The 25302-nt window shown below is 44.7% G+C and overlaps 1 protein-coding gene across 1 annotated transcript; it reads right to left on the minus strand.

The window, feature by feature from the left end:
• Positions 1 to 264: 264 nt before the first annotated feature.
• On the minus strand, positions 265 to 18378 carry COPG2 (coat protein complex I subunit gamma 2). Its single transcript, XM_085081648.1, has 24 exons — positions 18234 to 18378; positions 16313 to 16365; positions 15760 to 15840; positions 15419 to 15490; positions 14233 to 14312; positions 13402 to 13477; positions 12919 to 13011; positions 12372 to 12458; positions 11357 to 11514; positions 11071 to 11204; positions 10413 to 10480; positions 9734 to 9922; positions 8813 to 8908; positions 8227 to 8470; positions 6902 to 6977; positions 5940 to 6043; positions 5327 to 5452; positions 4759 to 4821; positions 4257 to 4396; positions 3935 to 4106; positions 2997 to 3094; positions 2025 to 2163; positions 1808 to 1906; positions 265 to 717 (listed from the first exon to the last, which is right to left on the minus strand). Exons 1-24 carry the CDS (start codon positions 18268 to 18270, stop codon positions 587 to 589), a joined length of 2616 nt encoding a protein of 871 aa, XP_084937774.1. The 5' UTR covers positions 18271 to 18378; the 3' UTR covers positions 265 to 586.
• Positions 18379 to 25302: the final 6924 nt, after the last annotated feature.

The following is a 25302-nucleotide window of genomic DNA, read 5'->3' on the forward strand; positions in this document are numbered from 1 at the left end:
AAGGCTCAGAGAATTGAATCTGCCTCAAGAGATGAAGTTTAATCTCTCTGTACATTGATTTTTCTGTGTGGAAGAAGAGACAGTTACAAAAATGTTGCAAATTTGCAGGTTTGGGGTGGTTTTTAATTGCTTGTGTTGGGAATTTATTAGCATCCCTTTAGGAATAAGGGGGTTTTGCTTAATAAACAGCCATTATGGGCTATTTTTTCTGTACTGGAGCAGACAGAATTAGAACAAAAAAAAAATCTATTTTATTAACAGTAATTCATATGAATACCACCACTTGAACCAGTGTTTATTTTCTGTTAATAAAAATCAATTTTGACAAAAATCTGATTCCATTTTCTCGCCCCCTGCATCTTTTACCTTCCCTGGTTTGCTGCAAGTGGCCAGAGATTGCCATAAGTTAGGTGGGAATGTGGAAGTGACAACGAGGGAAGGGACATGGGAATGGCTCAGTACCAGCCAGCCACTAATGGAACATCATACAAAATATTTCCCAAATTGAGGAATAAAAACTACATGCAGAAGGACAGACAGGCTGCTTGGAAAAGGGGGAATCCCAGGAATTGCTGTTCAGGAACTCTCAGCCCACGGAAGCCAGGATGACATCGACGGACGTCTCGTCCTTGCTCCTGACTGTCACCTGCATGGTCACACCGTCCCCAAGGGCCAGCCTGGACCTCACCAGCACGTCACAGCCACCTCTGTACACACCTGGGACAGAGCAACAGGGAGAGGTCACTTGGGGAGAGCTCAGGGATCCAACAGGGGAGGGCAAGATGGGTTTAGTCTTCAGCCAGGTCACAACCCCATGGGATGCTCCAGGCAGGGGGAGAGGGGCTGGAAAGATGGGAAAGGTGCTGTGGGTGATGGTGACAGCAGCTGGATGTCCCCAGGTGGGCAAGAGGTCAATGGCAGCTGGGCTGTGCCAGGGAAGGGACTGTCCCCTTGTGCTGGCCCTGCTGAGGGATCCCTGGAATCTCCCCTCTGGAGATTTACTTTGAGTAAAACTCTGAGTGTTACTTTAAGGGCCAGGGAAGGGGATGGAGCTGGGAAGGGTCTGGAGAACTCCTGAGGGAGCTGGGGAAGGAGCTCAGCCTGGAGCAAAGGGGATCAGGGGGACCTTGTGGCTCTGCACAGCTGCTGCCAGGAGGGGACAGCCGGGGGGTCAGGCTGTGCTCCAGGGAACAGGGACAGCAGGAGAGGGAACAGCCTCAGGCTGGGCAGGGGAGGCTCAGGGTGGATATTGGGGAAATTCCTTCATGGAAAAAGCTGTCCAGCCCTGGCACAGGTGGAGTCCCCATCCCTGGAGGGATTTCAAAGCCCTGTGGATGTGGCACTTGGGGACATGGGGCAGTGGTGGCCTTGGCAGCGCTGGGAATGGTTGGACTCAATGACCTCAGAAGGTTTTTCCAACCTAAACAATTCCACGATTCTCAAAGTTGAGATTGCTGCAGGGCAACTCAGGATGTGCTTTTAGCAACAGAAACTTGATAACAAGATGCTCCCAGAATCTGAGATAAGCTCAGGCAAGGAATTTAATTCAGTGCCTGCTCTGGAAGTTCTCAAATCCAGAGATTCTCTACCATTCCCACAGGAAGAATTCCTCCATTCCAAGAGACACAGAGCTTGGCCTGAGCACTTCCAAGCCAGTAGCACCAGCTGCATTCAACACACCAGGTCACTTCACCTTTCTACAGAGAAAAATTCCCAAAATACCAGCAGAATCTCCTAAACCATTTCCCTTCATTTAGAAAATCTGTGGGGATGTGGAAATAGAGAATTCAACAGCAGGAACACTTACCAGCCAAGTAGAGGGTGTGAGAATTTTTGTTTTCTGGCACTTTATCTGACCTCTCACAGGGCTGCATGCCCAGGAACTTGATGATGTTATTGACAGCTTCTGCATTCAGAGATGGAAGAAGAAACTTATTCCAGATAATGATTTATTACACTAAAAATAAAACTCCAGCATGGCACATTTACCAGGTGGGTCACCAATAAATGAGGGATTATCTCACCATCAAGGGTTTTAATGGAACTGAGTGCAAAGGTTTCTTCTTTCTCAAAGTCATCTCCCACCTCCTCCCAGGCAGCTGCAAAGTTGGGCTTTAAAACCTTCTGGAGATGATCAGACACTGTCACCTCCAGGTCTTCCAACTGAGAGGGAAAAAAAAGGAAAATTTTCAGGCTTGTTACAGAAATGGTCCTTACTGGGCTTTCATGGTGAGAGATTTTCTCAGAATCCATGGAATCAGAGTGGTTTGGGCTGGAAGGACCTCAAAGCTCATCCAGTGCCATCCATGCCATGGCAGGGACACTTCCCACTGTCCCAGGCTGCTCCAAGCCCTGTCCAGCCTGGCCTTGGCCATCCCAGGGATCCAGGGGCAGCCACAGCTTCTCTGGGAATTCCATCCCAGCCAGGAATTCCTAATTCCCAAGATCCCATCCATCCCTGCCCTCTGGCAGTGGGAAGCCATTCCCTGTGTCCTGTCCCTCCATGCCTTGTCCCCAGTCCCTCTGCAGCTCTCCTGGAGCTCCTTCAGGCCCTGGCAGGAGCTCTGAGCTCTCCCTGCATCCTTCCCTTCTCCAGGGCAACATTCCCAGCTCTCCCAGCCTGGCTCCAGAAAGAGCCTTTATTTCCTCCAAAACTTCCTGAGATCTGATTTGTATTCCCATCATGGATAACAGGATTAACAAAAGTTAAAATGCTTCAGGTGGAAAGATTACATGATTCTGTAAACAAACAATGGAAGTTATTTCTTCCTTCCCTACTCTCTATCCCCACAAATTCTCCATAGGCACTAAAACTTCTCTTCTCCAAAACCTCACTTCTGTCAGAAGGACCCAAAAATGACAAATTACAGTAATTTGGTGTTTCAATCAGACCTGCCATTGATTGATTGATTCAGGTCTGAGAGGAAACTTGACCCAATGGCCACATTTATTCCAAGTTAGTGACAATAGGAAAAAGGAACAAATCCTGGACTTACCACATATTCATCCTCATAGCCATCCTCCTCTGGCACCCCCGTGTTGGGGTCACAGTCCCTCACTGTGAACTTCATGGTGCAGCTGAAAGTACAAGTGACTGGAAAAAGAGAGAGAAATCCTGGATCAATGGGGTAATTTACTCTGCTTGAGCCCTCTCTTCCCAAAAACAGACTGGAATATCTATCAGTTTTGCCCCAGGAATACAGATGTGGCCACGGCAGATCATTTTCAATATAATTTTTCCCTCTGATTTTAAAATAAAAACCAAAGGAGAAGCTCAGGAGAATTCCAGGGATAACAAGCACAGGCCACTGATTCCAGCTGCTGCCTTGAGATCCAGCAGGAGCTACCAGGAGGAATTCCACAAGTGGGGTATGATCCAAACCCACAGTTCAGCAAATTCAGATTAATTCTAATCCTCCCTGGTAGTCAAATAACTTAAAAATCCACTCCACTGATAAGTCATGTAAGTAACTGCAAATCCAATGGTGTCTAAGTCAGAATAATAAAAGAAAGGGAAGTTTCATGCCCAAGAAAATACCATTCCCACATTTTCTAGTTGTTTCTAATTCTCTAAAGAGAGAAGAAATTAGTCCATTTTCTAAAGCCTCAAATTACTCTTATTTTTATTCTATTTGCATTTCCCTTTTACTGGTTCTGTTCTTGAACACTCCCAAACATCCATGGTTTTAAATGTGCTCCTTTCATTGATTCCAGGTAGTAAATCCAAGTTTCCATCACCTGCATGCTCTGCAATCCTCTCCAACATCCCATTTGTAATCATCCATCACCACTGATTATCTATAAAAATGATTTTGCTAAAACCCAGCATTGTACCACACAAAAAAAAAAGGAAAAGGAGAATCCCAGGATGAACCAAACCCTTGGTGTTCTCCAAAACCTTCCTTTGAGGGATGTGTTGGGCAGAATTCCTCACCTGCTGTGGGATCATCCTGGGGGATCCTGACCAGGGTGTAGCACATTCCAGGCTGGTTGTAGGGCAGGCTGGGAGCTGGGATGCAGCAGATCACATCATAAGCATCTGATGGCTCCATCTGCACTGTGACTCTCTCCAAGAGCTGATCATTCAAGGTGTTTGTGCAATCAAACTGCAGCAGCAAACAGAGAAAAGGACTTGGAAAAATTTCATCATTGAGAGTTTTTCCCTCAAATCAGCGAAAATCCTCCATGGCATGCAGCAGATTTGCTGCATTTTGATCAACTCTGCCAATTCCTGGGAAAAGTGTGAATTTCCTCACCTGGAAAACGATGTGGTTCGGGAACACGTGTTTGATACAGCGAACAAAATACTCTGTTTCTGCTTCTGTGAGCTGCACTGCTTCTGAAGATTTGAACAATGGCCCCAGGCCCTTAAATTCTGGGATGGCTGCCAGTTGTTCTGTGCAGGAAGGAAAAGAAGGTAAATAAGCAGTGACAGGTTCTGATCCTGGGATCATCCCAACAGAATCAAGGAATGGTTTGGGTTGGAAGGGACATTAAGGATAATCCAGTTCCAACTCCTGGACACTTTCCACCATCCCAGTTTGCTCCAAGCCCTGTCCAGCCTGGCCTTGGCCATTCCAGGGATCCAGGGGCAGCCACAGCTTCTCTGGGAATTCCATCCCAGCCAGGAATTCCTAATTCCCAAGATCCCATCCATCCCTGCCCTGTGGCAGTGGGAAGCCATTCCCTGTGTCCTGTCCCTCCATGCCTTGTCCCCAGTCCCTCTGCAGCTCTCCTGTAGTTCATCTTTTCTCATACCTTGGAATATATCCTGGCGTGAAGGAGCCACTTTCTCAGGTTTGCTGGTCACCAGAGCAACCTCTGTTGAGGAAAAAAAGCAAAGACTTTGTGGTCTCTCTCAACTACACCACGCAGGAGTAGATTTAGTAGCACTAAATCTCCAATAAATATTCCTTATATTATATTCCTTAAACCACTACCAGCCTGGCTCCTCACACATTGAAATATCTTTTTTTTTTGTGTGTGTGGAAATACTGACTTACAAATAGAGAACAGAAGTCTGAGTTGTGAAGAATAAACCACAACTTAGCCCTGAAGAGCCAGGGGAAAAATAAGAGGAGAAGGGAGAAAAAAAGAAACCCAAAGCTTGCTGTGCTAAATCAAGATGCTCAAGAATTGTGCAAGGACATGGAAGAAAGCCAGTGAAGTGACTGAGTGCTCCTGCAATGGCCTTTTCCTAAAGGCTAAACCAGTAAATTCTGATTATGTACAGACTTGTCTCTGATAATGAGATCAGCAGAACAAACAGCAGCCTCAAGGCTTCAAGCCTTGCCTACAGCCCATTCCCATGAACTCTGAGTGTTACCTGCTTTCTGTTCAAAGACTGGAGCTGTAGCCAGGGGAACTGTTTTCATGTCAAAAGGTTTTTCTGAAGGCTCCAGAGTGTACTGGTGTAGGGCTTTCTCCATGCCAGGAACAGAGACTGTCAACCCTACAGGGGAGAAAGGCAAAAAATTCAGTTTTAAGAGCTGGAACTGCCAGATGCACTGCCATGCAGGGCTGATACACAGTAAACACAAAAGAGGCAAAGTGTTTCAAGGTACTGGTAGGAAAAAAGCTGTTCTGAAGATGACACAAAGTTGCTAAGTTTAAAAAGTTCCCCGAAGGAAAGTCATCTGCCAAGAATCTTACATGCGTTAAATGCTCTGCTCACGTCAATTTTCTATTACAGAAGTAAAACGTTTTAATAACCAACCCTCATTCTCGTTTTGTAATGGCAAAGATGGAGAAAAATCCAGAATTTTGTGCCAAAGTGAAGGAAGAATCAATGAGAAAAGCCCAATTCATCCTCCTGGCTCCATTTCCCAGCCCACATTTTGCTAAATCTGCCATTCTCAGCACAAGCATTTAGCAGGAAGGTCTAAGGCCAGAAAAAACATGAATCAACAGCTCTGATTTGCTTCCTTCCTCTCACTGACCATTAAAAATGTAGGCAGCATTCAGGGCCAGCTGTCTCTGCTGCAGGACGTTCAAGTAGAACGTGGCTCTGTCCCGGACCTCGTCGTCGCTGTCCATCATGCACCTGTTTGGGGACAAGGGGACAGGAGGGGTCAGCCAGCTGTGGGCAGAGAGCTGAGCTAAAAATGGCACTGACAAAACTGGCTTTGATGCTGCAATGACAGCCAGAGCTCCCTCAGGAGATTTTGAAATGATGCAAAAATGTGAGAGTTGGTTTAATTTTAATGAAATCGTTAGCACTACCACATGTCTCAACAAGAGATGTGAACTTGTGACATGGGAACACCCAACTCTGGCAAACACAAATGTTATTTATGAGTAACCTGGATATGAATTTTCTTGCTTCAAGGGGAGTAAAAAATGCTCACATGTTGTAGGGGGAGAGTGTTTTTTTATATGGGAAGATAGTGATAGGACAAGGGGGAACAGGTTAAAATTAAGAGATTTAGGTTGGATGTTGGGAAGGAATTCCTGGCTGGGAGGGTGGGGAGGCCTTAGAATGGAATTCCCAGAGAAGCTGTGGCTGCCCCTGGATCCCTGGAATGTCCAAGGCCAGGTTGGACAGGGCTTGGAGCAAACTGGGACAGTGGAAGGTGTCCCTGCCCATGGCAGGGGTGGCACTTGATAGGCTTTAAGGTCCTTCCAACCCAAAGCAGTCAATAATTCTGTGATTTATCACGCACTGAGCAATGTTCTCAGGCTAAATTACCATCACATGTTTCCATGACTAATCCATCTTTCACTTCCTCATCTCCAGCAGTGCTCTGCTCTCTCCAGCCATGCAGGAAAGGTGGGAGAAGCATTTTCCCACTCCTCAACTGGGATTGACAACCCCAGTGCAAGTTCCAGCCAGGTCTGACCTTGCTGTTTCCAGGGAATCAGAGAGGTCTGTGTCACCACTGGCACAGCCACTGCCACTCACCTCTGGAGCAGCACCAGGATACTGGGAAGCAGATTCTCATTCTGTGCCCCAAACTTTGCCAACGCACTGACAGCAGCTGCAGAGACAACAGGGAGGTGTCAGAGGGGCTCAGGTTCTGCACAAACACATTCCCACAGGCCTGTTAAATTTTCAGTCTATACAGCTTTTCACTTCTACACCATAAACCTTTCAGTGTCATGGTAAGACTAAACAATTCCTGTATTTTCAAATGGAAATAGTTTTGTGATCAAGATCAGCTTAATAGTCTTGCAGCTCTGTTTTGAGAGTTCTCCATCAGATATTTGTTGAAACTCTGTGGAATATTCCAGTTGTTGGTTCCTCTGTCATTCAGTGCCACTCACACTCCAAATAAATCTGTTTTCCACACACTCACCCAGTGGTGACCAGGGCCAGGCTACACCCAGTGGCTTTGCAGGGAGCTCAAACCCCTCAGCAACCACTTGGAGCTGCCTCTCCAAACCAACCCAAATTTAGTTTGGAGAAAATCCCCACCCAGAAAGAAGAGGAAGCTGTTTCAGGAAGTACAAGCTTATGACAGAGACATTAAATAGGGAAGTAGCAGTGTCCCCTCCTCATGTATTACATCCTGAATTCCAGCAGACATTCAAAGAAGGGCCTAGAACTAATATATATTTATGTTCTGAAGCTCAGGTGCTGATGCCAAGATGTTCTGAGGGGTTTAAAAAACCTCAGGACAAAACCACCTCCACAGCTCTGCACAGTGCCTGGGGCAGAACCAGCACTCCTCACATTCCAAATCCCACTTCCATCTGGGAATTCTCACTCATGGGAGCTTCAAGCCCTAGGGATGCACTCACCAGCCCACCCCACACTCTAAACTCAGTTTCAGCATGGGAATTCTCAGCTGTGGGAGCTTCCAGCCCTAGAGATGCACTCACCAGCCCTCTCCACATGCCAAATCCAGTTTCAGCACGGGAATTCTCAGCTGTGGGAGCTTCCAGCCCTGCAGCTGCACTCACCAGCCCTCCCCACACTCCAAACCCCATTTCCACCTGGGAATTCTCAGCTGTGGGACCTTCTAGCCCTGCAGCTACACTCACCAGCCCTCCCCACACTCCAAACCCCATTTCCACCAGGGAATTCTCAGTCATGGATGCTGCCAGCCCTGCAGCTGCACTCACCAATGCTCCCCACACTCCAAACCCCATTTCCACCAGGGAATTCTCAGCCATGGGATCTTCCAGCCCTGCAGCTGCACTCACCAATGCTCCCCACACTCCAAACCCCATTTCCACCTGGGCATTCTCATTTATGGGCACTTCCAGCCCTGCAGCTGCACTCACCAGCCCTCACAGCCTCGTTCTCCAGCACCACCCTGTTGAAGATGAAGCGGATGTACTTGGATGGGGATGGGGTCCTGGGGCCCTCCTTGCCCAGCAGGTGCAGGATCTTGGTGGCCAACACAGTGTGCTCACAGTCCTCGATGAACTCGCAGAGGTGAGCCAAGCCAGACTCCTTGCTCTCAGGGTTCTCCTCGATGATGCTGATTATACAATCCACAATGGCTCTCTTGTACTCAAAGCCACCCTGGGAAAGGGAAATTGGGGACAGTGACTCTGTGCCCACAGTGATGCTCAGCTCCCTCACGCTTCAGTGGCTTCTTCCCATGGAGAAAAGAAGTGTTTGTACAAAATGGGGAAAGGGAAGGTGTGCTGGATGATCTCACAGGGCATTGCCAGCCCCCTGACCCATCAAGGCACAACACCTGAGCATCCTTTTGGTGTCCAAGCTTTAATTCCTGAGCATTTCACACAGTGTTGTAATCACTCAGACCCACCATTCTGTGCACCCACTGACAGAACAGACCCTTCACATCACCCCAGGTCCAAATCTGCCCAAAAAACCCCCAAGGGCAAGTGTCACACGTACATCATCCCTGAGCATGTTGGAGAGGAAGGTCATCATCACACTGTGCTTCCGAGGGTACTTCTGGCACAGGGCACTGATGGCCTGCACAACCACGACCTGCAGAACAACACAGAAGGACATGGCTCACATATTTCTTTTCCTAGGAAATACACAGATTTTTAGTTCAAGTTGTCACCTTGAGGGATTAAATTTGGGTACAAGGATAAAAATCAGGTGGTGGATTCTCGGGCTCAGCGTGTGACAACTTTGTGCCAGGGTGCTGTAAGGCCTGGCTCTGGTAGAGAGACTGGAATTGGGAAGGAATGTGTTAACTCAAAGGCCTCCTCTCCTTCCCTCTGGCCAGTGATGATCATGATCCAATTTTAAGTCATCACATTCTGTCATTAAAACTCTTTGCAGTTTCAAACTTGTCTAATACTCATTTTTCTCGTCAAAACAAGGACTTCAAACCACTTTAAGCTGACAGTGACTTGGCAGAGACCTGCTGTGCTTCTCATGATGTACAACTGAACCACCCTGAACCAATTTATCACCACACTTTAGTCATTTTAAACCTTCAAAATTAGGTAGAAATTTACAGTTCACAGTTTCCTAACTATGCATCAAGACTGATGTGATATAAACTCAATCAGAACTGTTAAAATCCTTCTTCCTCTTTAGAGAGACAACCAGAAGGAAGTACCAGATTTGCAGGATATTGAACAGGAGCCAGGAATCCAACAAATGACATTTTTCCTTTCTTAAGAGTGGTGGGAGGAAAAGCCACAGGATATTTAAGCTGGAAAGAAAAGCACTGCACCTCCTGAACTTTGCCCTACCAGACTAAACCACGGCAGCATGAACGAACAGGAAAAGCTTCATAAAAACAAGAATGGGAGAAAAACCTGCAGCTGGCAAGAGCAGAGGCCTCCAATGCCACACCTTAAACTCATCTGATATTTCTGACACGAAGGAGGAGATCTGTTTCATGAGCCTGTCCACACTGCTCTCACTGCCCGTTTTCAGCAGGGTGGTGATGGCCAGGGTGGCGATGCTCCGGTTGGAGTCGGTGATGAGGTTTTCCAGGTCCAGGTTGCAGGCAGTGACTGCAGATGGATGCTTCATGGCCACCTGTGAGGAATGCAATTCCAAAATTATATGGGGAGTGATAAAAGCCCACAGCTCAAAGCATTTGATGTAATCAGAGCTGTTTTGTTTCAGTGTTTGAAATGCACTTTAAGTCACATCTCGTAGGATTGACAGTCAGAAATTGCTGCTGTTGTGTTGTGCAGCTCTGAAATCAGAGTATTTCCTTCACGTGGATTTTGTAATATTAAATATCTAGAATTCTGCTTCCTTCCAGCTGAAAGCTCACAAATTACCCAACTACAGCTTGTTATATCCCCGTGGTCCAGAAATGAGCAAACACAGCCTGAATGCAGGAAAGATTTCTGTCCCACCAGGAGATCTGGCATGGAATAGCCAATTCTCCAGCAGGGAATAGCTCCAAACAGAGTCATCACAAGGGCAGCTGCTCTGCTTGAGGTAACACATCATTAGGCACTGTTGGCTGGCTCTGATCTCAGAGAATGAAGCTTGTTCAGAGCTTTTTAGCACTCACTTTATTCAGGGTCCGGACGGCAGCGTAGCGCAGGACAGGTTTGGGAGAACTGCAGAAAAGCTGCAACACTGGAAAAAAACAAAAAAAACCCAACTCAAAATCAGAGATATGACCCCTTTCAAAGAAAGGGAACAGAGTGGAAAAAGTCTAATTATCTCCACTCAGCTATACACTGCTAAATATTCATGCAGCTCTATGCATAATTTATCATGAGCTTCACACGCAGGTTAAAAATAAACTCCTGGGTTTTATCTCACTACCAGTAACAGTTCTTTATTCCAGGTGGAGGAGAGATTTCCCAGAGAAGCTGCCCCATCCCTGGAAGTGTCCAAGGCCAGGTTGGAAAGGGCTTGGAGCAGCCTGGGACAGTGGAAGTGTCCCTGCCCATGGCACTGGATGGACTTTAAGTCCTTTTCAACTCAAACCATTCCATGATTCCTTTCTATCCCAATTTCCTACAGCTGGATAAAGACAAGTATCACCCTGTGCCACCTCTGTGTAAAGCTCTGAATGAAACAAAGAGAAAGGATCTCATCCAAAAGCCCTTTAACTTGAGGGCAATGAGAAAATTCAGGGTTTGGGTATTATAATTATGCTGTATTTTCTCTAAATTTCTTCATTCCCCTTTGTTTGAGGGGTAAAAAGGATTGGGACCAACCTGACACAGCAGGTGCCAACTCCCTGGCTGTGCAGTTTGGCAGGTTGATGATGGCAGAGGCAGCCTCATAAATCACCATCTCATGCTTGTTCCTCAGGCAGCTCTCGATGAAGTCAAACAGAGGACTTTCATGCCTACAAACACAAGAATCCCAGGATTTTTTTAGGTTGGAAAAGCCCTTTAAGTTCGAGTCCAAGCATTATCCCAGCATTACAGCTCCATCTCTGTGGAGATTTCCACAAAGACAAAAAAAATTCTGTTTTCAAACTCTCAGCCTCTCACTTACCCCTCTTCAGATTCCTTGAGGAGTTTGCTTGCAATCCTGATCAGCATGCAGTAGGCAAATTGGGATTTCAGCCCTGATTTGGTGAATTTATTCAGCATCTTAGAAACAGCCAGGCGGTCGTTTTTCCTAAGGTGATAGAGCAGCCCCAGAGCATGATACTATGGAATGGGAAACAGAGGTGGAGGCACTGAGTACAGCTGGAAAAGCCACACTAGGACATCAAAGAGGGGTAAAAATTGCTGTTTCCTGGCAGAAATACCTTCTAACCTCAACTGAGCTGAGTTTCCTGACAAGTTGCAAAGATCTGCAACGTTTCCTTCCCCTTTCTGTCCACTCTCAACTATTCCTGAAGATCCAAAGAGCCACAAAGTTAATCTATTTCCCCTTTTTTTTTCCCCATTAAATATCATCACTTCAAAGGTTTCAGTTTGCTGGATTATACTGCAGAGTAACACTTGCATTTCTAATGAACTCCATATCCCAAGGACCTAAAATGACAGCTGATCTCACAAAAATCCTTGAGGCCTTTCTGATAGAAGCACAGAGGAACATTTCTAGTTCCTTGCCGAGTTATTTTGGGTTTTTTTTCCCCATAAAACTCATTTACTGTAAGGCTTAATGAAGCTGCTAAGTGGGCAAGGACAAAGCTGATTTTACAGAATCTTTCTGATCATGAGTCTGCAACAGACAGAATAATTTCATTTCCACAGATGTTTGGAATAGCTGTGCAAAAATTTTGCTCATGTGGAGATCTTATTCATTTTTGGGTTAAACTTGTGGTCCTTTTGTATCTGGCAAATTTTCTGAATTTTCTTAATCAACAACCTCATGCTGGCATCATGGGAAAAAACTCATCTTTTTTTGGAAGCAGCTGAGTTGTTATCCACAAATCACAATTCTTGCTTTTAAAAGACTAAAGGAAAACACGACCTTTTTTTCTGAAGTTTCCTTAAGAAGTCCCAGAATATCACTAAACCCCTGCAGTGTTTTTAGGGACAGCCACCTTCAAACACACCTGCACCATGATGTTGTCACTGGAAGCTGCTTCCTGAGCTTCATTGATCCACCTTTTGACCACATCATAGCTGATCTTCGTCATGTGCTGCAAAAAAAATTGAAATTGGAGATTTCCCAACACAGACAGTCTTTATCCTATAAATGCCTTTTGTTCTTACATCTCAGGCTCAAACTACCACACTTCCACTTCTATTAATAAAAATACAAACTAATGAGATCTTTCCCAGCATTTTCTCCTAAAAAGAGAGTGGAAAACAGAGTGAATTCCTTCACGTTGCCCTCCTGGTGTTTATTAGCAGAAATAACTCTGAATTGCAGTTTTAGCAGGTGATTTTATGGCCCCTCCCCAGATAAATTAATATTTTACACTAAATGAAGAGAGATGATGAGCATTTTGCACTAAAAGTTATTACCCTAAAGCAAAGGAATGCTAAGGCAGGAGTTTGATGAAAAAAAGGAAACTCTACTGCCACTGTTTTTTCCTTATTTTCCAGATGTTGGGGTGCACAACACACAGATTTACAATAATCTTCTGCTTGACTTACCAAGGAAGACACCAGTGCAGAACTGGACACACTGGGGACCTTGTCCACAATGGCCTGTTTCATGTACCTCTCGATGGCTTGTAACATTGTACCCTAGGAAGGGTAAAAAAGGGAAAAAGGGAGGTGTGGATACTCTGGATGAAGAGCATAAAAGCAGCATGAGGCAAAAATCTACATTCAAAGGATGCTCAGCAAAATTCTTGAGCTAATTCTGCAAGGTAGACTTGAGTTTAAACTGCCCAGTCCTGAAGGTTCAGTGACAAAGTCACCAGGATGTGACTTTGGGTCAGAAATTGGAGCTTCCAAACCTTCCAACTGCACATTCCCAGTGTGCAAATCCACTGAGCTGCAGAGGGAATCAAGCATTCCTCCCTAAAGCAGCAGTTCCACTACTACTGTAAAATACACCCTGCAAGAGAGCAGTTTGGGGATTTTAAACCCACTCCTCATCTCTCCCCCACCAGAGCCATGATTTGTACTCACATCAGTGATCCTGCACAGAGCTCTGATGGCTGGGCCTCGATAGACATCCTCCTTCCCTGTCATGTCTTTGGTCAAACTGAAATCATCAAAGACATCCTGTTAACACTTCTTTAATATCCCCACAGCTCATCTTTACATGACATTCACCTCATTTAGCTGTTAGGAATAACTGCTGAGCTCTAGTTCTGGCTAGGAACAACTTCTTAATAATCAGCTGAATTTGAGAGTTATTAACATCAAAATCTGGGGAAATATAGAACTTTAAAATGCACAGTTCATTGTACTGCTTTGCCAAGGGCTGTTTAGCTCAACAATTCTCTTTCTTCGTGGTGCTGTCTGTTCTATACGAAACTTTGATTTAGAAATAGTGAACAAAGGTCAGTTTGGTTTATTTTCTATATTTCTAAAGCTGTTCAGCAATCACTTGGTGCACACCACAGATCCAATTTTTGCTCTTGCAACAGCTGCAAGGTCTATTTTTGTAGTAAAAAACAATATAGAGTTTAGCTGGGAGAATGAACTGAGCTTTGCTCTGCTTTTCCTTAATTGATCTGACAGTAAAGTCACAACCTAAGTTCTGACAAATCCATGGAGCACCAATAACTTAAAAAAACCAACCGCAAAACACAAGAAAACAAAGTAACCACCTTTGATAAACTGAATTCTCCCACAGACTAGGAACAAAATAACATTTCAGAGGGTGGCACATACTCTGTATCACAGAGCTGCTGTATCCTTAGAAAACCTCAACACTGTAGCAGCTAAACCAAAGCCAGGGAGGTGCAGCTCCTTTCCCAGAGCTCCAATCCTGGTTTCTCTAGGGTTTCTCACCTGCTGGTGACAATGATGACATCCTCAGAGATATTGGCCATCTCTTTGATTGTGAGGTAACACATTCTTCTGAGGGTTTGCTGCAGAAATGTGTTGTAATAAAGATTAAACTCAGTGGCAATTAAAAGCTTCAAAAGTTAAATAGATATAAAAATTAAATATGTAACTTTAAAAGATAAATGAACTTCAAAATGGAACACATTCTTTTAAATTCAAAGTTGTAAGTGTAAAACTACATTTGATAATTGGATAACAGCCAAATTCCTTGATATAAACAAAAAGCAGAACAGTAACACATAAATATTTTGGGAAATGATAAGAATTAATACAAAAATCCAGATGTTAATCATGAAAGAAGTGAAGTGTTATATCTGCACTCAGAAGGCTCACAATTATCAGTTAAAAGCTTTGAAAATAACTTTTTATTGTAAAAAAAACAATAGAAACACACATGGATTGTTGACATTAAGTGTTTGAAAATAATTGACATTTATATTTTAAAAAATCCTCTACGTTTTTATAATGTGGATATGAGAAACATTACAAATGCTCTGTACTTCCAAAATTTTTGTTCCGTCTTTAAACAGTTTAAACCTTCCTTGGACAAATCTCTAAAACCAACCACTTTTAACCAAAATTCATGAGTCCAACACAAGGAACACACTGCTCTGAGTTCTCACAGCCTGCAGAAGAGATCACAGAAGGACTTTACAATCTGCTGAGCCCAAAATGGAATTCCAACCCAAACCATTCTATCATTTTTAGGGTGTTTTCATCCCTTGCCTGGATGAGATCAATGCTGATCCATGAACAGAAGTCATTCTAGGGAACAGCAGCCTTTGATCTGCTTTGAAATTTTGATCAACTTTTAAATTCTATTTGGAGTTCAGCAGATGGTGATTGGCAAGTGGAAGCAACAATCATCAAGTGACACTGATTTGCACATTCAGCCTTTGTCATTATCCCCACTTTCACACAACCAATTAACTCAGACCCACCCCCACAACTAATTAACTCCACCCCCAAAAGTAACCACACGTTTTCATTCAGTCATTTGTTTCCAAACCAGGAGTTGCCTCCAGAACTCCTCCTGTGAAGTGTTTTGCCTCCCACACCCCAAGATCCAAGAGTTTGGCAGTTCCTGCAAGTCCAGACAAAAGCAGGGAGAGGCAAAACACTTACTTACATCATTAGACTGAAACAACCTGGTCATGGCAAAAAAAGCTTCTGTGGCTTCGGTGGTTCCAAAATGTTCACCCTGGAATTAGCAGAGAGGAAAACGAGTCATTATTCAGCTCCTTTTTTTAATGCCCTCCCACACACCAGGAATCTTTTCTTGGAGACTTTCTCATGTTAGAAATAACTCCTCCCTCACCTTCTTTCCCACCATTATCTCCTTGTTTCTACAAATGCCAACCACAGGGATGGAACTTCCCCAAGCAGTTTTCCCTGTGACAGGAAGAGGTGGGAAAATTTTTTCCCACTAAAAGTTGTCAGAAATAATTCTTTCTGGTTGGGAAGAATTACCTGGTTGAGCAGGTACAGGATCTTGGTAAGGATGTGAAGGCATCTTCGTGGATTTATTGGGGTCTCATTGAAGAGCCGTGCCTGCAAACACAACAGAAATTCTGCTTTGATGTAATTCAACAATAATTATTGCTCTTTCATCATCAAAATTGATAAATTTGTTTCTGGCCAAGCAGCTTGTAATTTTTATTTGTACTAAATATGGGAGAGAATGTGTTCTTGGATCGTCAGTTTTTAGCAATCTAAAGAAAGCAATCCAACAGCCCAATCTGCCATCTGGAAGTAACAAAAATAATTCAAAATAAAACATTTTTCCTTCAGGAAGAGCCCCCTGAGATGCCACATGTCCATATGGAGGGTAAAAACCACATGTCATCTAATTACCCTGAAAAAAAGCCCTCATTAGCTGCAGATAAAGTCTATTTATTTACACTCTCTGTGATTTTAAATTAATTACATGAACTTAGCCATTCACATTTCCCCACAATCATTCTGCAGCACTTCCTGAAGGAAAAAAAATATTTAAACAACATTATCCTGTGATTATTCCCACCTCCTGAAGCACAGCACTCTTCTCCAGATGCTGGAAAGGATTGGAGCCACTACCTGAGGAAAAAGAGACCTCTCAGTTAAAGAAATTAATTCCTCAAAAATCCCAACAGACCTGAATGTGCAAGAACAGCCCCAAAACTTTACCAAACCACCTCAATATTCCCCTTGGAATAACTGCTGTTGGCCATCAACAGCTTTGAATCCACTTTCTCAAGTGGTATATTCAGAGTTATACAAAGAATGAAGGAGAAAAAAAGGGAGAGGAAGAAGAAAATTGTTTGCTATTTAATTTGCCTATACATGTAATGATTTCCTTTTTTTCCTAATCCACTTATTCTCATTCCTTCAGGCACTTAAAGCACTGAAGGAATCAGGACAAGAGGTGCTGATCAAGAACTGAAACCACTTCTCAGACATGTAAATCCCTCCACACCCTCACTTCAGCTCCTGATCCTTTTCCCCCAGCAGGAATTCCTCATTTCCACTCCACTTATTCCTCAGTTCTCACATCCCAAGCAGAAGGAAACTGAGAATGGAACAGAACTCAGCCCAGCTGGACACATCTGGAGCTGAGAGCAGCAGCACAGAAAATTCAAGGTAATATCAGATATTACAGGGAACATGGACTGAATTTCCAGACTACTGGAAGGGACTTTCCAGGGACAACTGCCACTATCCCAAGATGCTCCAAGTCCTCTCCAACCTGGCTTTGGACATTCCAGGGATCCAGGGACAGCCACAGCTTCTCTGGACAATAAAATTTTGCCCCCCTTGGGTGCTGCTGAGCACAGGGAGATGGAGCCAGAGGCTGGCTAAACTCCCTGTTGGGAATTCCAGATGTGCAGGGACAGTCCAGACAGAGAAGGTCTGGAAAGGATTCTCTGAAGCCTTTTGGGTTTTGCTCCTGGTAGCAAAATGATTTAAAAAAAAATATTTAGTCTTGACATTTATCACTACATTGTTCAGGTACTGATATAAACATAAATACATGTAATCAATTCTCTCTTCTCCTTTGGGGGATAAAACATCCACCCTGAGCAGACACAGGGATAAAATCCTCTCCAAAAACCAGCTGTGCAAACAGGGAGAGCAAACAGGGCTCAGTGCTTTTGGATTTACCCTCAGAGGGGAAAAATGCTCTGACAGTTCTTCCAGCCGAACCACAAAGATCTGTGCGATGGGAGATCAGAGAATCATGGAACGGTTTGGGTAGGAAGTGAATTGAAGGATCATTCTCCTGTCATGAGCAGGGATACCTTCTATAGACTTAAACATTTCCAGGGATCCAGGGGCACCCACAGCTTCTGTGGGCAGCCTGTACCAGGGACTCTTCACCTCAGGGCCTCTTCACCTCAGCATTCACCTCACCTCAGGATTCACCTCACCTCAGCATCCCCCTCACCTCAGCATCCCCCTCACCTCAGCATCCCCCTCACCTCAGCATTCCCTCAGCACCTCCCTCACCTCAGCATCCCCTCAGCGTCCCCTCAGCACCTTCTTCACCTCAACACCTTCTTCACCTCAGCACCTTCTTCACCTCAGCATCCCCCTCACCTCAGCATCCCCCTCACCTCAGCATCCCCCTCACCTCAGCATCCCCCTCACCTCAGCATTCCCCTCACCTCAGCATCCCCCTCACCTCAGCATCCCCCTCACCTCAGCATTCCCTCAGCGTCCCCTCAGCACCCCCTCAGCGTCCCCTCAGCACCTCCTTCACCTCAGCACCTCCCTCACCTCAGCATCCCCTCAGCACCTCCCTCACCTCAGCATCCCCTCAGCGTCCCCTCAGCGTCCCCTCAGCGCCCTCACCTCCACCCCCGTTCATTTCAACCCCCCTCACCTCAGCCCGCCCCGTGACCCCAGCCTCCCTCAGCCCCCCGCTCCCCTCAGCCCCGTTCCCTTCGCCCCCAGCCCTCCCTTACCGGACTCCTCGTCCTTCTTATCGAACTTCTTGATCATGGCGCCGCCGCTCCCTCTCCCGCTCCGCCGAGCGCCGCCGCCTCAGGGACCCGCCGGAAGCTCCACCCCCGCCGCACGCTCTGACAGCTGATTGGGCCGCCGAGCTGTCAATCAACCACCGACATCCGCGCGCGCTGAAGGGGCGGGGCCCGAGTGAGGGCGCGCCTTAAAGGGGCCGCGTCGTTATTTCGTGAGGGGAGTGAGGCTGCACCGGCGGGCAGAGAGAGAAATTAATAAATAAATAAATAAATAAATAAATATATAAACCATCTGAGCTCCAGGCGAAAACACGGGAACTCACATGGAATTCGCATGACAACTCAACTCTGAGGCCGCTGGCAAAAGCCCGGGTAAGTCACAAGGAACTGCTGTGTAACTCCTATGTAACTCACATTTAATTCCCATCACAAACCAACCATTGAGTCCCTGGGCAAAAAGAAAGTGTAATTCCCATGTCATTCACGGGTAACTCTCATGTAACGCTCAAGACAAACCAACCCACTGAGCCCCTTGGCAAAACAAGCAAATAAACAAACAAACAAAAAAAAAAAACAACCAAAAAGCCCCCAAAAAACTACCAAACAAAAAAACCTCCCATTAATCTGCCATGTAACTCCCATGCAACTCTCATGTTACTCTCATGACCAACCATTTGAGCTTATTGGCAAATAAAAGGATTCCCATTAATATCCCAAGGAACTCCCATGAATTTCCTATGTAACTCGTGTAATTTCCATGTAAATCATGTGTAACTCTCATGTAACTCCCACGTAATTCCCATGTAACTCTCATGTAACTCACGTGTAACTCCCATGTAACTCTCATGTAACTCCCATGCATTTCCCATATAACTCATGTGTAACTCCCATGTTACTCTCATGAATTTCCCATGTAACTCCCATGTAATTCCCACGTAACTCCCACAACGAACCAACCACTCGAACCCCTTGGCAATAAAAGGCCTCAGGCTGTGCTGGGGAGGCTCAGGTTGGATATTAGGAAAATTCCTTCCTGGAATCCACCGGGGTGGAGTTCCCATCCCTGCTGGGATTTCAAAGCCACCTGGATGTGGCACTTGGGGACATTGGCAGTGCTGGCCTCGGCAGTGCTGGAAATGCCACTGGACGAGTTTTCCCTAAAACATGAGGATTTTGGATCAGAATTGGCACTGAGATGCTGCTGCTCCTGAGTGAGACAGTGCGAATAGCTCAGTAGGGCTGGAATGCCAAATCCACGTGGGAGGAGCAGGTTTGCCCATGGAGGAACTGCTGCTGCCGTCACCAAATCTGCAGGAAAAACAAAAACATTCCAACAACATTTTTAATGTTAGAGAGTCAAGGCATTGCTTTATTATCTAGCCAGGATGTTGTTCTGGCCAGGATGTACCACAGAAATCATCTCATCCACACACAGCCTGGCTGTGCAGAGAGAATCATTCCAGGATACATGGATTTACTAGATTTTTCAGATATTTTATACAGTAAAAATACATAGAAATGTATTGGGTCAGTGTTCAATGGGCCAGAGCTGAGCAAACCCCCAGTATTCAGTTTCCCATTGGATCTGAATCTCCTCATCTCTGATGTTAATTAGATTTTTCATTCTTCAATTTTCCTCTCAGTCCTTTCCTGACCAGATGTCTTCAGCCCTGCTGGAGGTGCTCTGGGGTAGCTGTTTGTAGATAAACACTGATGTCTGCTGATGTTCTGCTGAGAGCTCTTTAGTTTTGGGTTAATTTATCTTATCTTTATCATCTTTATCTTTATCTTTATTTTTTACCTTTATCTTTTGGGTTCCTCCCAGTCTGTTGATCTGCTGAGTCCATCAGACCTCACCTGGTAGAACAATGCCCTGGAAAGAAACCTAAAATTCCTTTTCCTGTGGTAAAGACAAACAAAACTTTTGATTAAAGTTATATGAAAGTTTTAACCTGGTATATTTTCTAACAGTGCCTCCACTCAGCAGGTTGGGAATGCTGGAATTCTCCTTCTCATCCTGCAAGGATAACTTTTTCCTGCTTTGCACCCCTGGGAATAGAAGAAAAACAGGCAATTCCTTAGGAAACGTGGCAATCCAAGGCTGTATCCCATTAAATCCAGCAGCACCAGCCTTGGAGAGGATGGGACACAAAGCCATGACCCCTTTTTTAAGGAACTTCCTTTTCATAACTGGATTTTTCATGGCATTTTAGGAACATGAGCATGATAAACTGCTTAATTCCATCCCATTTTTCTGACTTCTCCTGCTTGTAACGCCATCTCCTGACCCTCATGTGGGATTTTTCCACAATCCAGGGAGTTGTGAAAACTCCTGGGGTAATTCACAGGTTTTTAAACTCAATCCTGGTTCTTTCCTGTGCTGCTGAGCCAGATTTAACAGCCCAGGCAATAATTTTGGGCAGAACAGGAAGAGCCCAGTGGCAGTTCCAGACACATCTTCCTCAGGTGGGAACACATCCAACTCCTGACAATTTATTTTTTCCTGAAGAATCCCTCAGGGAATAAATGATGATAAACAAATGGTTTTCGAGTTAAAAAAACAAACAGACTGGAGTGATGAATGAATTCATTCAGTGCCTTTTCCCCTCAAAATGAGAAAAAAAATCAACCTAAACAATGTCATGGAAATCATGGGTTTATTTCAAATCTCTGGTTTTCCTTCCCCACTCCTAATTTGTAGTATTTTTGGCATCTCCAGACCAGAGAACTGTTTCTCATTCCACTGGGAAATTGGGACAGAAGATTGGCAGTGCTGCAAGAATCTCAAATATGATTTTATGGAATGACCTGAGTGATTTAGAAACTTTCATCTAAAAGCTTCAACATTTTACACTCGTTTTTCCCAATGGGAATTGTTTGCTGCATTCCAACCCTGAGTGACAGAGAAATTCAGAGCAAAAACTGTTCCAACATAATTTTCCTGGAGTTTTAACTCCCTGGCTCAGATTTTAATCCATCCTGCCTATTCATATAATCACATCCACGTGGAATTAGCTCCAGAGAAAAATTCCTGCTCTTTTAAATTGTATTTAATTGGTAATGGTTATTTTTATCCAGGTATTTTAGATTGCCCTTGGCTTCAAACAAAACATTTCATTCCAAAACACAAACCCAGCCTGGAGCTCCTATTCCCGAAATCCCTGACATTCCTTGTCCAAACTTTCATGCTCTGTACCAGTTTATTTCCAGATTTGAAGAATTAATGGGATTTGCTACCTCAAGTAAATGTCTCAGCTCCAAATACTTCATAATTTGGGTTGTGGAAGGTTTTAATTCCATCCTCTTTGGTTAATTCCAGTGCTCATCCAGGTGGTAAAGTTGTGTTTTCATGGGTTTTATGCAAAGAAAGAGGTTTTTTTGGTATACTGGCAGTGCTAGTAATAGGAATTAATTAGGGTAATAAAGTTGATAATTATAATAAGAAGGATTAATAAGGAACAGGGGAAGAAAATAAAGAAGATAAACAGAGACACAAACCAAATGAACCAACAAGATGAGGCCAAAGCCAAGAAACAACCTCATCACTCACCACAATTCATGGGCTGTCAAACACTGCAGGTGATGAAATCCCTCCAACAAAGAACAAATTTGCCCTTGCAGAGGAAATTCCTCCCTCTAACTCCTCCAGTTTAATGTTTTTCTCTGCTGCTGACCCCGGTGGCAACTTTTTATTTCATATTTGCCTCTCTGGATCTGCTCAGGAGCCCCAGATTCTCCTGGAAATCTCCTCACCAACACCTGATTTATTGGTTTTCCCTGGCTGGAATTGTCACACCTGGACTGGGGTGAGGTTGTGGTGTCACCTCTGATGTCCTTCAGGAGCAGCAGCATCTCCTTAATCCTCCTCTGAAGAACTTCTAATCACTCCCTGTTACTTTAATTCCTCTCTTGACCGAGGTTACTCTGTCCTTACTCACACCCTACAACACTTCCAAACACGTGGTGAAGAGACAAACACCTAAAACCACCGATTTTGGAGCCCTCAGCTCTTTTTAGCATCTCCACAACCCCCAGGAGCCTTCAGGAAAGGCTTTGCTGTGGGTGGGCAACACAATCAGGACATTTTTAATGAGTATTTATTGTCCCAGGATGAGGAGGGAAAAACAATCATCCTCCAGGATTCTTCCCTAACCTTCCTCCCACTTCCAGAGGCTAAAAGCTGTTGCTGCCAAGCTCCCAAAATTGGGTTTTCTGATTAAAATTCAACTTTAATCCAAGCCTTCACACTCTCAACCACTTGCAGACAGAGAAATAGTTACAAAATAAATCCCAGCCTGCTCACAAATAAGATTTTCCTTCGGTTTTTACTCCCCTTTAACACATTGTTTCCTTCAAGGGCTTGTAGAGGTCAATGAGAACATCACAACATTAATTCCAAGGGGAATTTGTGGGTTTTTACATGTTTTTCCAGTGATGCAGCACAGGCTTGTATTCAAGAGTCATAATTCACAGCTGTTGATGCAGAGTCAAGTTGAATTTGAGAATTATCAGCTTTAGAGATAAACTTTAGACAGGAAAGAGTTTCTCCATCTGACTGGAATTTATTATGGAACAGAAAAAGGAAACAAACCACATATGATGGACATTTATTTGTTCCTAGAAAGTGAGGGGGAAAAAAAATCCACACAAATTTTCCCTCTTCCTCCTCACTCTCAGAGAATAAAAAATGGTGGGAGCAGAATTCATTTGGCTTCAGGAGAAACCCTCTGGGAATGTTCTTTTCAGGGAAAAGCAGCTGTGTCCAAACCTCCAGCAGGAAATTTCACAACCTCATGTTTTCTCAGTGCTCTTCCCTCCAAGAACAGCAGCAAACAATTTAATTGGAAAAAATAAAATCACCAAAATCTGCTCCTTCTCTTTGGGAAAAGGCTGCAGTGATTCTCAAAACCTTTCTCACATCCGAGAACTGAAAGTCCCCAAAGTCAGAAGAAGTTGAGACCTAAAGCAACCCCGAGGCAGGAAACCCCCGGGTGACTTCATGGGTTCTTTGCCCTCAAATGGAAAAGGAGTTGAATTTCCAAACAAATTCTGCTGGAGATCCCCTGTGAGTCCCTGAGCTGAGCACACCCCACCCTGCTGCTCCCCTGGATTCCTCAGCTCTCAGGTCACACTTCCAGACCCTCCCACATGGAGTGATTTCCCTTGGGAAGCTCTGGAAAGGTCAGAATCTCTCCATGAATGCAGCAGAGTGTTCTGTTGGGCAGCCAAGACACCTCATTTTCACCAATTCTGCCAACTTCCTGCCAAAATAGAAACTTTTCATCGTGCATCAGTTTGTAAAACTCAGCAAATCAATGTTCATTTTTATCAGGGAATGGCCTTGCCTACAATGCTTAGCACTGGATCTTCTTCCTTTTCTTGTTCTTCTCTTTCTCCTCCTTCTCCTTCCTTTTCTTTTTCATGTCCTCCTCCTTCTCCTGTTTTTCTCCTTCTCCTTTTCCTTTTCCTTTTCCTTTTCCTTTTCCTTTTCCTTTTCCTTTTCCTTTTCCTTCTCCTTCTCTTTCTCCTTCTCCTCCTTCTCCTCTTCCTCCTCCTCCTCCTCCTCCTTTCATTCCAGAGGCTCAATAATCTCATAACTCTCACAACACAAAATATTAGCACTGGAATTTCTTCCTGGATAAGGGAAAACCTCCATCCCTCTTAATTTCCAGGCTTGTATTTGGACTTTTCCAGCTGTCTCCAAGCACAATGGGCAGCACTGGACCCAGTGATTGCTTCTTGCTGGATGAAAAGTAGGTAATTAAAATTAGAGGAAGTAATTAACTTGATGGGAAGTCATTCCAGGCTGCCAACCTGAGGTTTACAAACTGTTTGTTGGAGCCATTTGAACTCTACACATTTAATTAGCAGGGATGAACCACAGCCCCAAATATTCCTGGGAGATAAGAACATTTTGGGATCAACTCCCATCCTGAGCAGGTTTTATGTGCTCAGTGCAGGAACCCATGTGGGAGCTGATAAGAAATTATGTAATTCCTGGTTAGATCCTCAAAGGCAAACAAAAGCTGTTTCATTTCTGGGGTTTGGACTATTCTGCTCCTTGAGGCAGCGTTTTGGTTTCTGTGAGCTGGAAAATGAACCCAAAGGAATATTTTTGCTCAGGAAGGAGATTGAATCTTCATCTCTGGTGCCTCGAAACAAGCTGTCTGTCTCACTTTAGTCTTGGCCTAAATCCAGCTTTTCTTACCCAAAAGTCTCCATTTCAAGAGTCACAGCCAACAACACAACCCTTCCATGAGCTCCATCCAAGAAGAAACCTGGAACTGCTCAAATTCTTCCCCTTGTGGTGGTGAATCCCCCTGGCTTCCCCTTCCTTGGAGCTTCTCTAGGGCCTCAGGAATTCCCACATGGATGGCAAAGTGTCCCTTGGCCCAACCAGCTGGACAGGGAAACCCCCCTTGACCACAGCAGGAATTTGTTCCTGGAAAAGGTGTGAGCAAATTGTTCATATCAGGAGCACCAGCTGCCTGACTGAGGTGAGGAATGAGGGAAAATCCCTTACTCCATGAATGCCTTGTAATGTCATTTATGGGAATCAGAGCCCGAGTGGAAAAGTACTATTGTTAGAAGAGGTTTGAAAAAAAAATCCAGTAATTCCCAGTTTGGGTTATGGCCAGGATGGAAATCTACCGTGACTCAAGGGAAAGAATGGAATTATAAAATGATTTGGAAAGGATTTTAAGGATCATCCAGTGCCACCCATGCCATGGCAGGGACACCTTCCACCATCCCAGTTTGCTCCAAGCCCTGTCCAGGCTTTTCAGGACGTCCCAGGGATCCAGGGGCAGCCACAGAATTCTCTGGGAATTCCATCCCAGCCAGGAATTCCTAATTCCCAAGATCCCATCCATCCCTGCCCTCTGGCACTGGGAAGCCATTCCCTGTGTCCTGTCCCTCCATGCCTTGTCCCCAGTCCCTCTGCAGCTCTCCTGGAGCTCCTTTAGGCCCATGGCAGGAGGATGGAAAAAGACAATTTTAAGGTTCCTTCCAGCCCAAACCATTCCATAATTCTATGAAATTTATATTAAAACCT

This window comes from Lichenostomus cassidix, chromosome 1Aa (assembly GCF_008360975.1).
Source record: "Lichenostomus cassidix isolate B80296 chromosome 1Aa, HeHo_3.0, whole genome shotgun sequence".
Lineage (NCBI taxonomy): Eukaryota > Metazoa > Chordata > Aves > Passeriformes > Meliphagidae > Lichenostomus > Lichenostomus cassidix.